At 41.5% G+C, this 15,521-nt stretch overlaps 1 protein-coding gene across 1 annotated transcript in view; it reads left to right on the top strand.

Moving 5' to 3' along the window:
* COL19A1 (collagen type XIX alpha 1 chain) overlaps positions 1 to 15,521 on the top strand; it is a 2,318,824-nt gene that overhangs the window by 298,048 nt on the left and 2,005,255 nt on the right. The window contains exon 7 of the mRNA XM_069235722.1: positions 13,854 to 13,934. Within this exon, the coding sequence (XP_069091823.1) occupies positions 13,854 to 13,934 (81 nt within the window). The remainder of the gene's footprint in view (positions 1 to 13,853; positions 13,935 to 15,521) is intronic.

Genomic DNA, 15,521 nt, shown 5'->3' with positions numbered 1-15,521 from the left:
CCAGAAGGAACATAATACCAAACTATCCACCACAGAAGATCAATCATGAGACATTTTGCTACTCTCAGGTTATCTGGTGCTCTGTTCAATTTTAAGCATTACATGCAATGGTGACCTCCTCTGATCTGATGTACATTTTGGCACAATATATTTGAAGAAAGTGCACCTTTAGTTTTTGACAAATTACTGAGTATTCAAGGCAGTTTAAGTATCTCTACTCTGAAACACGTTCCGGATGGTCTTCTTCTTAGTAACAACTTCAAAAGCTTTGGACTCCTGGGTCACTGGTTTTAGTTCCCACAGTGTTTGATCTCACCAACATTTATGGACTGCCCCACCTTCAGATCTGTTCTCGTTAACCTAGAACTAACACCCACTAATCCTAAGAGCAGTGGCGTTCCACTGAGCCCTAGAGCAAGAACCGTATTCAGGACGGTTATCCAGCTAGAAATATTCTACCAGCATATTCTTCTACAAGAAGCAAACAGCTGCATAGATAAATAATTTATAGCAAAATTATATCCACTTCCAGTAGGTCTTTGGCAACCCATTTGAGTACCAACGGCAATATCTAGGTGTACAAAATACGATTATTGTAGTTTACGCTTTACAAATGTTTATTTTCATGAGTATATGACCTCCCACAGTTTGATTCTCCCGTGCACACATGTTCTCCCACTGAATTAAGCCCACCACCAGCCAACCCCTCCTTCCACTGCATGAGTTCAGCGGAAGCATCTGTCTAACTGCCGAGTGCTGACAGGTCTGAGCCATGGGGTGTCTGGCGACGTTCTGGATGTGTCTAAGAGAGTGAGAAAACACTTTCCGTAGAGCAAGCCTTTTTAAAAGGAAGTTCAGTGTGTCTTCATGCTCTTACGGAAGTGCCCAAACAACACTTGTAGCAACATGATCTTGAGCGTGTCGGACTCTAATGGCTGGATATCAGTGCAGGATCTAGAACGTTTTGCAATATTCTAAGCATTACTACTTAGTTATTATTCCTCATGAATGAACCTGACGTAGTAGCGGGTTAGGACAGCTCTTGCCTCAACCTTGGCGATCACAGCAGTGGAAATTAATGCTTCTTTTTGAGTTTTACAACAAATGTAATTAGTATGGGTTAATGAAAATTTATTTGCGCTGCTAGGCTTTTGGGTAAAAAAAAACACGTTGCTTTTTTAAATGTGTAATGCGAAAATGTAATAGTTCATACGAACACATACTAACTGGAGATTTTATCGACTCAAAGTGAATCTGACTATATTGCACATAGAGCACTGCAAAACAAATTCAAATAACTACTTTAAATTAGTTGTAAAACTTGAATTACTTAGACTTAGTTTTCACAATCTTATTCTGAACTGCCAGATGTCCCAGTCATCATTTTGTGTATTAGACCTTGAATTTAACTGTAACGTGACTGGAGAATAAAAGCCTGTATATTAAAGTCCCATCATTCCACATAAACCTAAGACCCGTTTGTTGGGGCATAAGGAAACATTTCTTACTTTCTTTCAGAATTTGTATAGAGAACCAGCTTTACTGTCTCGTCGCCACATCAGAGCACGTGCAGGTGGACGCGTTGAGAGTCAAGTGTTACACCCTCCTGACATCTCAAGGCAGCTCCAAAGTCAGCCAGTTACAGTCTTATTGTGGAAGAATTCACACCATTGATTATCCCTAAACAAACACAAATTATATGTAAAAGGCGAAATAAGATAAAAGCGCACGAATGAAAGGTTAGATAGGCAAAAAAGACTTTTACCACAAGCACTATGCTATGTAGTCAAAAACGCATGCTTAGGGATAACGACCGCCCATCTAACATGTCTAATTGGCAGTCCATGAAATATCTGTGGCAGGTAAATATACAATGTATTTAAATCCAAAGTAGACTTGGGCATTACATGTAGCTCCTTCTTCTCCACGCCTTAATGCGTTTCCTTGGTATTCAGCCGTTTGGCAAAAAAGGACTAATGTAATATCACAAGTCTCATATTTTGAAAACCACTGCCAGTCATTCTTCATAACAATGTAATTTACATACAAAGTAAGAAATGAAAAATTGATTCACATTTGTTGAATTCACAGCAGCATCTAATATCTAATATTGATAATCCTACACATCTATCCATAGCTTTTTAAAGCAGCAGTTGGTTCATGGTTTTATACATATTTTGAATTTCAAGATTTTTTCTGAAGTAGATTGAACTAAAAAAGATAATTTTTATTGAAGGAATATATTTATCTTGTAATAAGTTTACAGTTACATCGCAGCATAATATGAGCAAATAAAATATTCTTTCAGGGACCTGGTAGTTTGTCAACCACTGTTAGACCTGGCATCCTTAGGGTGGTTCCCCCTAACTTCTTGCCATTAGACCTCCTGTTTTGCTCTGCTGTTGCTGGCCTTAGGGTTCTGCAGACTTTACCATTGCTAACTGCTAAAGTGCATGTACTCCTTCCCTAAAATATGATTAACGACTACTGCTAGTGGGCCTGCAGCACTGGTTCTGCCACCCGCTTAAGTAGCCTTTTAACCATGACGCAGGCCTGCCATTGCAGAGCATGTTTGTGCAGTTTTGAACTGCCATGTTGAGCTGGAAAAATAACCCTCTAGAAAGGCCTAACCTTTCCTTCTTAATACATATAAGTCACTCCTAAAGAAGGCTGAAGGCACCTTCAAGGGCACAGTGCAGGGCATTTAAAAAGTTGTACTTTTAAGTTTTACATGTCCTGGTAGAGAAAAACTTCTAAATTCGTTTTTCACTACTGTAAGGCCTATATTTCTATTAGGATGATATTGGGGTTGCACTACATAATCTCTTATAAGTACATCTTCCGAATGGGAAGAGATTTTTCCAAGTTTGCTGTTTCTGGAATTACAATTTTAAATCACAACCTATGATGAAGTTGGATTTTGAACTGTAATTCTGAAAATGCCACTTTTAGAAATTTGGCATTTTCTTAAGTTAGCCATTTGGTGCCTGCTGCCTGTCTCTGCCCACTTGTATGGGGTAGGAGTGGGTGGTGAGCTCCATCTGCTCTTCTGGCAGAGTTAACAGAGTTTCTGTCACCCCACGCTCCGCTTGTAATGCAGAGTTTGGGCAAAAACTCTGCTAGGCCCGGCTGCGTAGCGGAGCTCACCGTGTGCACACTGCAGCCCAGTTATGGGCCACACAACGCAAGCACAGACAGTCTGCACTTGTGCTGTGTGGCCAATAACTGAGCTGCAGTGTGCATACGGCCCATGCTGGCGGTGTGGAGCTGGTACAAACTGCGGGGTTGCATCAGCGCCAGCTCCGGATCCAGGCCTCTCTCCTTTCATTTTCCTCAGCAGCCTGGGACCAGGGTGCAGCGAGAAAGGCCACTGGCAACAGGTGACCTGGAACCCAGGTAGGAAAAGAGCCTTGTTTCACTTTCTTTGTGCACATGAGGGTCGACACTGGGCATGGACAGTATTTGCATATATTAGGGGGAGGGTGGGTCTGTCCGTGGTAAAAAGGAAACTTGCCATCCGAACTCCTCTTGAAAATAACCTGTCTCCCCAGAGTCCCTGTGGAAGGAAGTGGTGTTATGGAGTACAGTGCTGAGGCCAGCAGGGAGAGCTGGAGATCAGGGAAGCATCAGCTGTGTGCTGAGTGGTAGCCCGGCTGCCCCGCCAGATAGAGAGGTGTGCGGTCTGAGAGAGTGCCCTAGAGCCCGTTGGTATGCAAGGTTAGGCACTTTGTGAAAATACCAGGCTAACCATACCTACTATACTTGACCACCCTCCACCTCTAAAGTACGCTTACCTTGCACCTGACCTGAGGTGACTGCTTTGTAAAAGAGTGGCTAATTATACTTATAGGGCCACTCTATGGCTTGAGGTACTGCACCAGAAAGTGCCAATTTCAGCTTAGGGAAGGGGATCGAAATGTGAGTGCTAATGTTTCTTAAAAGTACCGAGGTCTATTGGCTGTGTATAACTTGTTTTTTTACTGCTTGGCTGCTCATTAGATATTTTGTGGTGCTTTGGTATTTCACGCTTCGATCGTCTGTTGCTCTTTTGGCAACAAACAACCCATCCCTTGCGCAACAGTGCACATCTGTGATGAGGGTTTTTAAACTGCAGCTGGGTAGTCACTTTTGGATTGTTAACAGGCACTCTGAGCAACTCCTAAGTACCTTTACATTCTCCCCTTTTTTAATATTCTTATATCTTTGAGGTGCTTCTGACCCACTGTCACACTATGTTGTTTTAATTATGTGTTTAAACTCTGACACAGTACATTTCACAAAGTAGCTTTCTTCTTTTAACTTGTATTACTTTCTCTTTTTTGTCTTCTCGTTCTTGTTGGAAATTTATTTTCCTCTCCTCCGTATTTGCACTTGTAGCAGGAGATGCCAGGCTCCATTTATATTAATTCCATCCATTTACTGTATCATCTGTAATTCTGATTTGGTGTCTGTCCTTTCCTTGCCAATGACCTGTTGACTTCCCAGTGGTGCAAATAAGGGAATTCATAATAGAATTCCACTACAGCTTTACATTTGGTGCACCAGTGGTACGCCCATACGACATCTAATGTTAGCCTGACTCTGCACCCATCCAAGCTCTGGCTGGGCGCAGGGCTGGGCACCTGGACTACTAAGCATCCAATGCCCCTCCACTCCAGACTGCAATCAACTGTATGAGGAGGCAGAGTCTCATCTTGAAGGAGGCCCCTAATTATAAGGGAAGTACTTTCAATGACTGCTCAGTTGCTGGTGAGCTGGTTTGCTGTTGCTTGTGCTGGGCCCTAAAGAAAGGACGGTCTGAAGATCTGTGTAAGTGCACAAGAAGCATTTTCAAGGCTGGTGCAAGACAGGAAGTGTGCTTGGCCCTCCGTAGCAAGTTTGTGAAGGAAGGCAGTTGGTGAAGGGAAGTGTGCAGGTGTGGAGAGCAGCAGGCTCCAGACTGGTTGGCTATGTCAGTACTAGAGGCCTGAAATGGCTGTTTTCACTGCCTGTGGCCCTGACCTGAATACGCCCGATCTCGGAAGCGCTAAGCAGGGTTAGGCCAGGGGGTGCTAGTAGGGCAGGCGGCACTCCGCTGTATGTGGAACTCTGTGGAATTCCACAGAGTTTTATGCCAACTCCGTAGAGTAGAACTCTTTGAGCTCTGCCCACTCCTGATCTGGGTTGGGGTGACAGCTGGGCTTTTGAAATTCCTCCTACATAGCTACACACAGTGAGAGCTTAGGTGTGACCTAATGGGCCTTGATGGGCCATCCTGGGCAGGATGGGAGGGAGGATCTGGGCACAGCCTAATTTACACTTTGCTACACTTATATTTGAAGGGCTGTGTTCTGTCAACACACAAAGAGCTGCATAGCCCCCTCTAGTGAGTCTGATGCCAGGGCAGGAAGGGCAAGGACTCTGTGCACTTTAAAGGCATGTTTTGGAAGTCTCCCCCACTTCAAAGACCCAACTGGGTATAAGTACTGGACCTGTTGGTACTCAACCAGGAAGAAGGACTGCTGTGCTGCTGAAGGGCTGCCAGTGTGTTGGACTGCTACACTGCTCGACTCCTGCTTTGCTGTGCTGACCTGCTGCCCTCTTGCCTGGGAGTAAGAAGGGCTGCACTTGCATCTCTTCAACCCAGAACCGAGAGTGACTCCAAGGGCCGGTTGGCTGGCTTCCTGATCTGAAGTCTCAGCAACATAAAATACTTCTAACCACCTTGCTTCTGCACCTGGACTCTGCCAACTGTGAGTCAGCCTTGCCAAGTGGTACTAGTCCTGGACTCGTGGAAGTGGGCATAAAATGCTTGCTCCAGCAGAACTGACACATCTGCTGCCTGAGCAGATTTCACACCGCCACTGATGTGCAGAGCAGAACTTGCACATCACCACCACTGCGTGGGTTGGAATCGACGCAACAGATTCTCTATTGCTGCATCTTGGGACTGGCGCATTGCCTGCAACCACCATTGTGTGACACTTTCCCCGGTGCGAATTCCTCACATCCCTTGTTGACAGCAGCCTTGAATGCAATCCTACAGTTCCGCATCGCAGCCTGAGCACTCATCAGAACCAATGCATTGCCTTAACTGCACCACTCATCTTCAAACCTAGTCTTCGCCTCACAAGCTCTGTTGACTGGATCATCTACGTTGACGCATCAGAACGTCGCAATGCAATGTCACTGCATAACGGGACCGATGCATTGCCTTGGCTGTGAGATTTCAGACCCACACAATGCTCTACAACCAGGATTTAAGGTAGTTTGGTTCCTTAGGGCCTAGCTGGTCCCTGCAGCCAGCCCGCTCTCCATTGAAATTTACCTGAACGTATGACTTTGTTCTGGTCTGGTGAGACCAGATCTCTCCGGTTGCTGCTTCTTGCTTCTGAGCGTGGTTTTGCCATTTATTATTTAAAAATTCATAACTCAAGTTGTACTTGTTGGATTAAGTTCTATTTTTCTGACCAGATGTGTGATCCTTTCTGTGTGATATTTCACTGTTTTACTATATTAAATGTTGTACAGATACTTTACAAGTTGCTTTCAAGAGAATCCTCTGTGCCAGGCAACCAGAGGGTGAGCACAGGTTTTAATTTCGGGTTTGCATATGCCTTACCCTGACGAGAATTGTTACACCGCAGTCATCCAATAACCCAATTTCTCACAACTGAAATTCAAAGAAAGCTCAGCTAGATGCCTAAAGAGATGTGACTTGAACAAACAAATCATGTTAATGATGTACAATCACATCAGAACAAAATGATGCAGCACATCAGTTCTGCATTTTATAAAAAAAGACAAAAATAAATCCCATGTAACCTTAAACATGGGAATCTATTTCAGAAACTATTTAGTATTGCCAAACATTAAATATCTGATGAACAGTCAAGATCACAGTTTCCAAGTTATATGAAATCAACAAGGACAAAGGAGGAGAAGTATCATCAAAGGGAGATAACAGATGGACAGGTGAAAATATAGGTCTAGGGAAAATTAACCTTTTACAAGAAAGTATTCAATTTATTTCTCAAAGGTATTTTTATATTAATCAAATTAGTGTTAAAGGTTGATATCGTCAACACTATGTAAGTGCCTTTATCACGTTCACCCTGAATTAACTGCAATATTTTCAGTCTTTTTTTCAACCACATAGGATAGTTTTGAAACACATAAGTAATAGTAAGTCCATAAGCAGTAAATCCATCTGTTTATATTGTTATAATGGTTTATTATTATGCATCCCTAGAGAAGCTTCTAACTGGTATAATGGTAGACTGCACTTGAATATCTTTTCTATATAATCTTGTGTTTGTCTCCAAAATCAGTGAATCATATTATATCTAAAAATCATGTGTGGGAGATCACCCATCACTGAATGACAATGCCAACATATGTCAAGGTCTATCATATTCAGGTTGAAAAAAACTGAAGTTTGCCCAGAATAATCTAGAAATCGTTAACAATATATCCTGTGCTACTACAAGGAAGATTTTTTCACACAAGCGTGGCTTTCCGTGTAAGGTACGATTTTTCCTCCGAAAGGGAAGCCATGAGTTCTTGCCAGCCGTGTTGTGTTTTAGGGTTACATTTAGAAACTTTGGGAGTCAGGCATTTATATTTGTTAGAGAGTACATGTTCTAGTTTATCTGTCATGCTTAAGGTATCTACAAGATCAGACTGAGTAAGAAGAGCTAATCTTGAAATGGCACCTTTACGTTTCAAAAACCTACACAGGCCAGGTTTTGTTTGGTTATTCTCTACTAAATACTAAAGACACAGACTTGATCCCATTATGTTTCCAAATAGCCTTTGCAACAACGGGTTAATTGTCCTCATTGAGTGATTGATGTAATCTTGTGTAGTCAAGACTGAGATATTCTGGGTGTAAGTATGCCCAAATTAATTCCAGATTTTTTCTTTAAATGAACGTAGATAATGTCACTAGGCATTTCAAAAGATGTGCCAAAATAACTGTTGTCAATTTGATACTTACATAAGCAAACCATGTAGAACTTATCAGTCCTGATATCCTCAATATTTCCTTCTTCTGTCTTTTCTTGAGCCCTGGTGTTGGGTTGAACAAATCTTTGCAAGGACAATATGGAATATCTACCAAATTCCCTAATATGTATTTGGGTAGCACAAGTTCAATTTTACTACTTAATATCATGCAGGTATTAACGTCGAAATAATCAAAGTTGAATATTCTTTGATTTCCTTAAAATACAAAGATAATAGATGTTTAGCATTTGTAGTCACCCCCCTAGTAATACCTCGGTCTTACCGAGGAATGAAAGAGAACGTCCAGTGAAACTGTTGTAATTTCATTAAGGTAACAAACCTATATCTTCGAGAAATGTCAGATTATCGGTTCATCACATTAAGGTTATTTGACCACACACAGATTCACAGGCAAATGTGCACTACACATACGTTGGTGACTTATCCTCTAGACAATATCGTAGAACGGGAATACTGCTTTTGTGTATAATTTACATTATTTTTAACACACCTGTTTCTCAAATATATTCACAAAAAAGTAATGAGCGGTACGGTTGAACGTAGTACTTACAGGCTTAGAATCCAGAAACAGGCTCTGAAAAATGTAGCTTCAACATTTTGGTACTAGGGTAATATAATGTCAGGATAGGGAAAAACATGCTGAATGTCGTTCATCCAACTGTGGACTCAAGGCCACAATACTTTCCTAAAATGTGGTCTGTAGCTCTCAGGATCACGTGTTTTTTTGTGGAATAGACCAATGTCCACAGAATGCCAAAAAGCAGCTATGATTTCCGACTTGAAGATTGAAAACGCGTCCAAACCTTGATGATTTACTTAAAAGGGGACTCGTTTTAGGCCAATGAACCTTTTGGCCACGTTTGGTGACTTCCCAGGACGAGATATCTGTTTAACATTGCAATCAATAGATCAATAACCTCATCAATATTCACAATAATTAATCAATCAAGTTAATCAATAACATGCAATAAGAATCAAACACCCATGACCTTTCAGGCATGAATAACCACTCAAATCTGGTAAGAGTTAAGATATTTATTCCCTATTAGTTACAATCTAGAATCATGTTTATTAGTCTCAATATCAGTAAACACATCAAAACCACTATAATCTGGCAACTTGAGTAAGACTTTATCAAAGCATAGATCATGAACATTAGAACAAAGCACGACGTTAACATGAATCAACTTTAGCAGAGTAGCATTTGCACATCATTCAACAAAGCAAGAATACAGTCATTTGTCTATTTGCATCAAATATTAGTGAACTCCTTAACTAACCTCAAATTAGCATCAGCATGTTGGGCTTCATGCAAAACAATTTAGCAACACGAATTTAGAAAAACATCTAACTATGGACTCTACCAAAAGAGCAGTTGGTACCTAGAAAGAAAAGGCAAACAGACATATCATCAAATAGTTACCCATCCAAATGGGTCAGCATACATCGTCAGTCTTCGTCCTCAGGACATCAGTCGATTCGCGATCCGCCAGGATAGAACAGGTAAGTCTCGGAAGGCCATAGTTAAGGATAGGGTTCTTCCCTCATAAAGAGGAGAAGTAAGTATCGGGCAGAGAGGATGTTTTAGAATAAAGACAAAAGTCTCTCAAAGTAATGATTAAGAGTAGCAGCAAGGTAATGGCTAAGAATGCTCAGTAATGCTAAGAAAAATGGCCTATTTCTCCTTGTGTCACGTTGCTATATCAAATCTGTCTAACAAGTCTCTAATTCCTCATTGGATTGATTTTGGTGCATCGTTATCTCTGTCCAATAGTCCTTTTCACACCTTACTAGAACTTTCACCTAACACAGTTCTCATGCAGTTTATAGACTCTTGTGATTGACGTCTTCATCGGGTGGAATGTCAGGTAAGAAAAGTTACACTTGTCGCTCCAGTCAGTAGTTCCATTGTCTTCCCCCAGTCCAGGCAACCTTGCACCTGTTGCGAATTACACTGTTGCATTCAGCAAGAATGTATCCTTGAGCAAGTCGGGTCTCATGAGAAAGAATTTACAATGCTACACACACATCTCCAGCTTCTGGAAAAGTACAGCTCAGTGTCCTTCAGAAAAGCAGCACATTGCACGTTAGGAAAAAACACACAATTAATATGAGACCAGGCGGCTAGGCCCAGAACCTTGCTAACTAAGGCCTCGTGATTAATTTTAGCAAACCTTATGCAATATTCTGAATACGAGTACAAAGTCAGACATTAGTACATCATTAATTCATCATTAGTCAGTTTCATTAGTCATCGTATACATTTGGTGGCCACTCCCCGTGGGCACATTTCTAACGCGTATATTACTTTTCCCTAAGTTATCATATTTTCAATGCAGCATCATTACACATTATTTTGCAAGCTGTTAATGTTAATATTGATTATAAGAGACAGACTCCAACAAGATCACATCCATAATCTTGGTGGATGAGAGCAGGAATCCCCAATATAAGTTTACCTTAAGAGGTTCAATAGAGACTTTTTCCCAAATCTGCCCAATAGCAAGACAAGCTTGGTTGTGGCACCTGTTAATTTAAAAGTACTATTTTTTTCCTAGTATCGTTCTTAAGTGTTGGAAGAGAGATGTTTCAAGGATGGAGTCATGGCAGAAGTAATATATGCGTTGTTTTATCGAAAAAGGAAACCTCTTTGTAAAACAAATCATTCTGGGTCTACTGGAAAGATTATTTTATTAACCATATGGATGATTGTGGTACAATACTACTATCTTGCTTGCCATTCCAAATTGCTAGCAAAGACATGTAAAGACTGATCTTAGAATGCCACCTACGTATATTTTTGTTGACTCAGGATCATCAGTCTTTTTTCTAATAGTAATCAGTGTGCACATCTACTCTTCATCATTTCCAGTCTCTAGCTACAAAGGGAACATAATGTGATTCGAAATCTATAAAGACGACTCCCACAGCTGAATGGATTTTGGGGAATGAAAGTCACAAGGGGCTTAGGAGTTCCTAGGTGCACCTAGGAGCCCAGTGCTGCCTTTCAGTCATCACCTTCCTCCATGCCTACAGTAGCTTTGGGAGAAGCTGGTGACAGCAGTGCCACAAACCTGGGGTGTCGTCTCAGCTATTGCCTAACTTTATTCAGAGATGCAAATTGTGGCATAAACTGCAGCATAAGCTGAGATGATTTTTGGAACCTGTGTATCTATTATGAACAGTGCATCAGGGGCCGTATTACACAAGTGACCCAGGGGTGCAAAAGTCAATTGCGCCTACTTTGTGCTCCCCCAGGACACTTTGGTATTATAGAATGGGCTGCAAATGCTTGTGTGGCTCCTCCTGTAATACAAATAGCGATAGCGCTCAAGCGCTCATGTAGCCCCAGTGCTATTATTAGAGGTGTTCCCTCATTTACATGGGGTGTGGCCCCATGCAAATAGGAGAATCTCTTTGCATCTCCACCTGTGACGTATTATTGATGTGGGTGCAAAGGCAAACATGGCTTTAGAAGGCACATTGGAAGTGTGCCACAAAAAGGTGGCACACTATCAGTGCACCTTCTAAATGCATCCATCTAAAGAGATGAAAAGGGGTCTCATGGACACCCCAGACATCCCCATGCAGGTGGTGCAGTCACTCACTGCACCAGCCTGCAAGGAGATCTCTTATCCCTTTTAAAATAAAAGAAATACGGAGAAGATTTTAAACAGCTGCTCAGTATTCCTCTTGAATGCGCTACCCTGGAGGCAACGCAAGTTCACAGCTTCTCCGAAGGCAGCACATTCTTACTGATAGGGAGCACATTCAACATTTGCACCCGGTGCACCTGCTCTAATGTACGCTATGGCACAAACATGGAAAGTCTGTCCTATCTTTAATACAGGCCCTGGTGCATTATGGATGCACGTCAGGCACAGGTGCTAATGCGGCAGCATCTGTAACATAGATAGTACCCAGGTTGTCCGCCTGCATGAGTGCTCAACATTGAAATCTAGGGGTTCAGCTGTCTCTTGAGTCACAACCTTAAATATGTGCACCAGACACAAACAAGGAAAGTGAGCCTTAGCATAGCAAATTTGCTGTTCCCAGTGCAGGTGTTAACCCTTGCTTTCCTGGATTTGCAGCAAATTAGTGAAAGGCAACTGGTTGTTTAAAGGGTCTGCTTTTCTAAGAGACTGAGCTCCAGGTTTAAAGTAGTGGGAAGTAACCCCACTACAGTCTCCTGCATTCACTCACTGCACCAGGTAGGGGGACCCTAATGCCAGTACCCTTGGAACTCCCACTTCCACAACAAGGAGTTACTGAAACAATCAACAACAGGGAATTTGTGTGCCCATAAATCTCCACCAGAACAGCTAAGGTCCTGGAAAGGCCATCCCAGGGAGGGTGGCAGAGCTTAATTTGTGCGGGTGGTTTCAAGTGCTTAGCACCGGCTCTTATCTAACAGGGCCTGGGCTATTGAATTTTTCTCCCCTGTGCAATGGGCCCAGTAATTATCAAAAATATATGTACCTACCTGCCCTGTCCTCCACCTTCAAATTATATACCTGTTCTGCAACCCACAGGCATTGTCTGCATTTCATGGTGCGTTCAGTACACTTTCAGTTTGCTGTGTCCCCTTTGTCCGACGATGGATTAAAGTGTCCCGAGGTAGATTTAAGAGCACACTTTGTGGTACTTGGTACGTCGGTACTGCCGTAGATTTCTGAGCAGTGCTTTGAGCACCGGCACTTATTATTCTTCAAATTGAGCAATGGTGGGTGGAAGGGAAAGGGCTTTAGCAAAGGATTTTCTGTTGGCCCAAGCACCTAAGCAAGGATGTGAAGACGAAAACACATTAGATAACTGTGGTGTTCAACCCCACAGAAGAAACAGGACTCCGTTGGGTAAGTTTACAGGAACTTTTAATATGTCGCAAGTAAGACAGCTCACAACGTTCCTCCATAACTGTCATGACTGGAATCCTAGCAAAGGAGCGCCCAGCAACCATACAACATTCCAAATCCAGCCCACAACAATAACATGAAGTGGAGTTCTCACTCAAACACCTTGCTGCTACATTGCCTTTTTCACTAAGTGCGGAGACATGCTTTTTAGATGGGATAATATACCTCCAGCTGTACATTAAAAAGGATATTGCAAGTCACTTCAGAATCCTGTGACGTTAAAAAGACACAGTTTATGGCCTCATGTCTCTGTCTAATCCCAGAACCTCTCGGTGTTTCGCAGTATCCTTATACTGTGCAGCAATAGAATACATTTGTGCATTATCACATATAAGCTACATTCGTTTATGGCGGCTCTTCTTTTTAAATATCAATAGTTTTAAAGTCCACCATAAAAAGGCCACCTTTTTCTCCCGTCCTATAAAAAAAACCTAAATCTCAAAATTACTTTTCATGTTTTGTCCGCTTTCTTCAACCAGGGTTACCTCAAGCGTGCACACTCAATCTGTTGGAAATGTATTCGGCTTCCATTTCTTCACCCATCTGTAAATGATCCATGATAAATTGCTTCCCATAAATATAAACTCTATTTCAGGAACTGGTGCTTGGATCCTGTTGATCAGTTGGCGTTGTATTTATAGCACAGACAGGTAGTAGTAACTAAGGTTTCAGTAATTAATTCAAGTTACCTTTGACATCCTCATAGTAACAGGCATTGGGGTATTTTTGCACTGTCAGTTATGAAAAAACTGCTGCGTTCTGACATTTTTCAGTCCCTTTAGTTTTTAAATAACTTGTTTTGACACGAATGTTATATTATCTTGTCTGTGTGTGTGTGTACTCTTTAGAGCACGCCTCAGGTTTAGTGCCAGGTATGACATAACTCACAATTTAAACTGTGCTTTTTAAACTTTTTTCCTTTTTGTTGAATAGATTGAACTTGGAAGGATGACAGTGTACTGTAACCCAAAACTTGCCGCACAAGAGACCTGCTGTGAGCTCGCGGATGGTCTGGTAGGTGGTTCCCTCTTAAGCAACGTATGTGTTCTAGTACAGACAGAAATCTTTTGTAACAGATTATCCTTGGACAATTGTGGAGGTGCCCTGAACGCATAACATTTGTGCCAATTCTTATATGCACTATCTCTCCAAATAAGCTTGCAAACACGTTTAGATCACAGAATGTCCCATATTTATACTTTTTTACCGCCGCATTTGCGTCATTTTTTGACGCAAAGGCAGCGCAAACTTACAAAATACAATTGCATTTTGTAAGATTGCGCCGCTTTTGCGTCAAAAAGCATCGCAAATGCGGTGCTTTTAATATTTTTTAAATGGTCAGGGTGTGACCAATGCAGCTACACAATGAAATCAGGTTGATCAGGTGCTCATGTCAAATGTCATTCAATTTAGCTCAATGTTATCAATAAATCCACAAACCCCAAGCTCTACTGCAAACCTTATGACTTAAACGTTTAAATGAAGGACGTGTGTTTATGGCAATCCAGAATTCAGAGCCCCAATCCTAAAGCTTGAGCCATCACTTTCCAACAGTGGGATTCTAGAGTGATAAACAACATTCCGTACAAAGGCCTTTGTAATAACCCTGCAGAAATGTGTTACTGGCAAGGGAGTTGTTAATCCTAGCTTGACACCACTGTCCCCATCCAACCCTCAACCCCTGGGACCCAGACAAAAGGGAACACAGGCCAAGAAGCACATCATGGCAATAGTGAAACAACTGAGGCAAACTGAAACTGTGTGATCCTGACCCAAAATATGAAAAAAAGATCCTCCCTTTACCACAATGATCATGATCTTTCTTCCTATCTTAGGGAAGCCATATGCGCATCCAGAAGTTACCATACATTCTTGACCTCCTGTTTTGGAGCTGGAAACAGGGGGAGAGGATACTTTATGACCTTTGAGGAACCAATGTAGTAAATCTGTGTCAAATAACCATAATACCTTGCTTGAAGTGGTTATCAGTAGTTCTCAAATATAGTTCTGACTTCAATCAATAATTTACTCTCCACCAGATATAACTTAAATTTACAATGTATGCACCATCTTCAATTTGCTGTGTCGCAGACTTCCGTACACAGTCTTGTCACCTCACTCGCCACACTACTTTAACTATAACTTGCCAATCTACCATGCACTGTGTTCATAGAAATGATGTAATTTGAAATGTGACAAGTGTTATGAATGCTATGATTTCACATGCTATAAGTCAGAGAATATGCAGGTGTATAACCAGTGCCTGGAGAAAGGGCAAGACATAGGTAATGTAGTGTGGCGTGTGAGGTGACAACACTGTACGGAGGTGTGTGACTTATAGTAAATTGAAGGGGGTGCATACTTTATAAATGTAAGTTCTAAATGGTGGTGAATAAATTATAAATTTAGGTTAGAACTATAGCTTTAGAATTTCTAAAATTTGTATAGTTTAAGATGGGCTTGTGTAGAAAGAATAAATAGAGTTTTCCTAACTATACCTTAGCTTTAACAGTTATTTTTGTCATTGAATTTAAAGTTTCTTTTAATAAGAATGTGTTTCAAATCGTAGTGTTGAGTGTTATTAAGTTGAGTGTTGTTAAG

Source organism: Pleurodeles waltl, chromosome 5 (assembly GCF_031143425.1).
Source record: "Pleurodeles waltl isolate 20211129_DDA chromosome 5, aPleWal1.hap1.20221129, whole genome shotgun sequence".
NCBI classification, from domain to species: domain Eukaryota; kingdom Metazoa; phylum Chordata; class Amphibia; order Caudata; family Salamandridae; genus Pleurodeles; species Pleurodeles waltl.
Note: the sequence above shows the minus strand (reverse complement) of the source record. Positions and strands in the feature narration are given on the sequence as shown.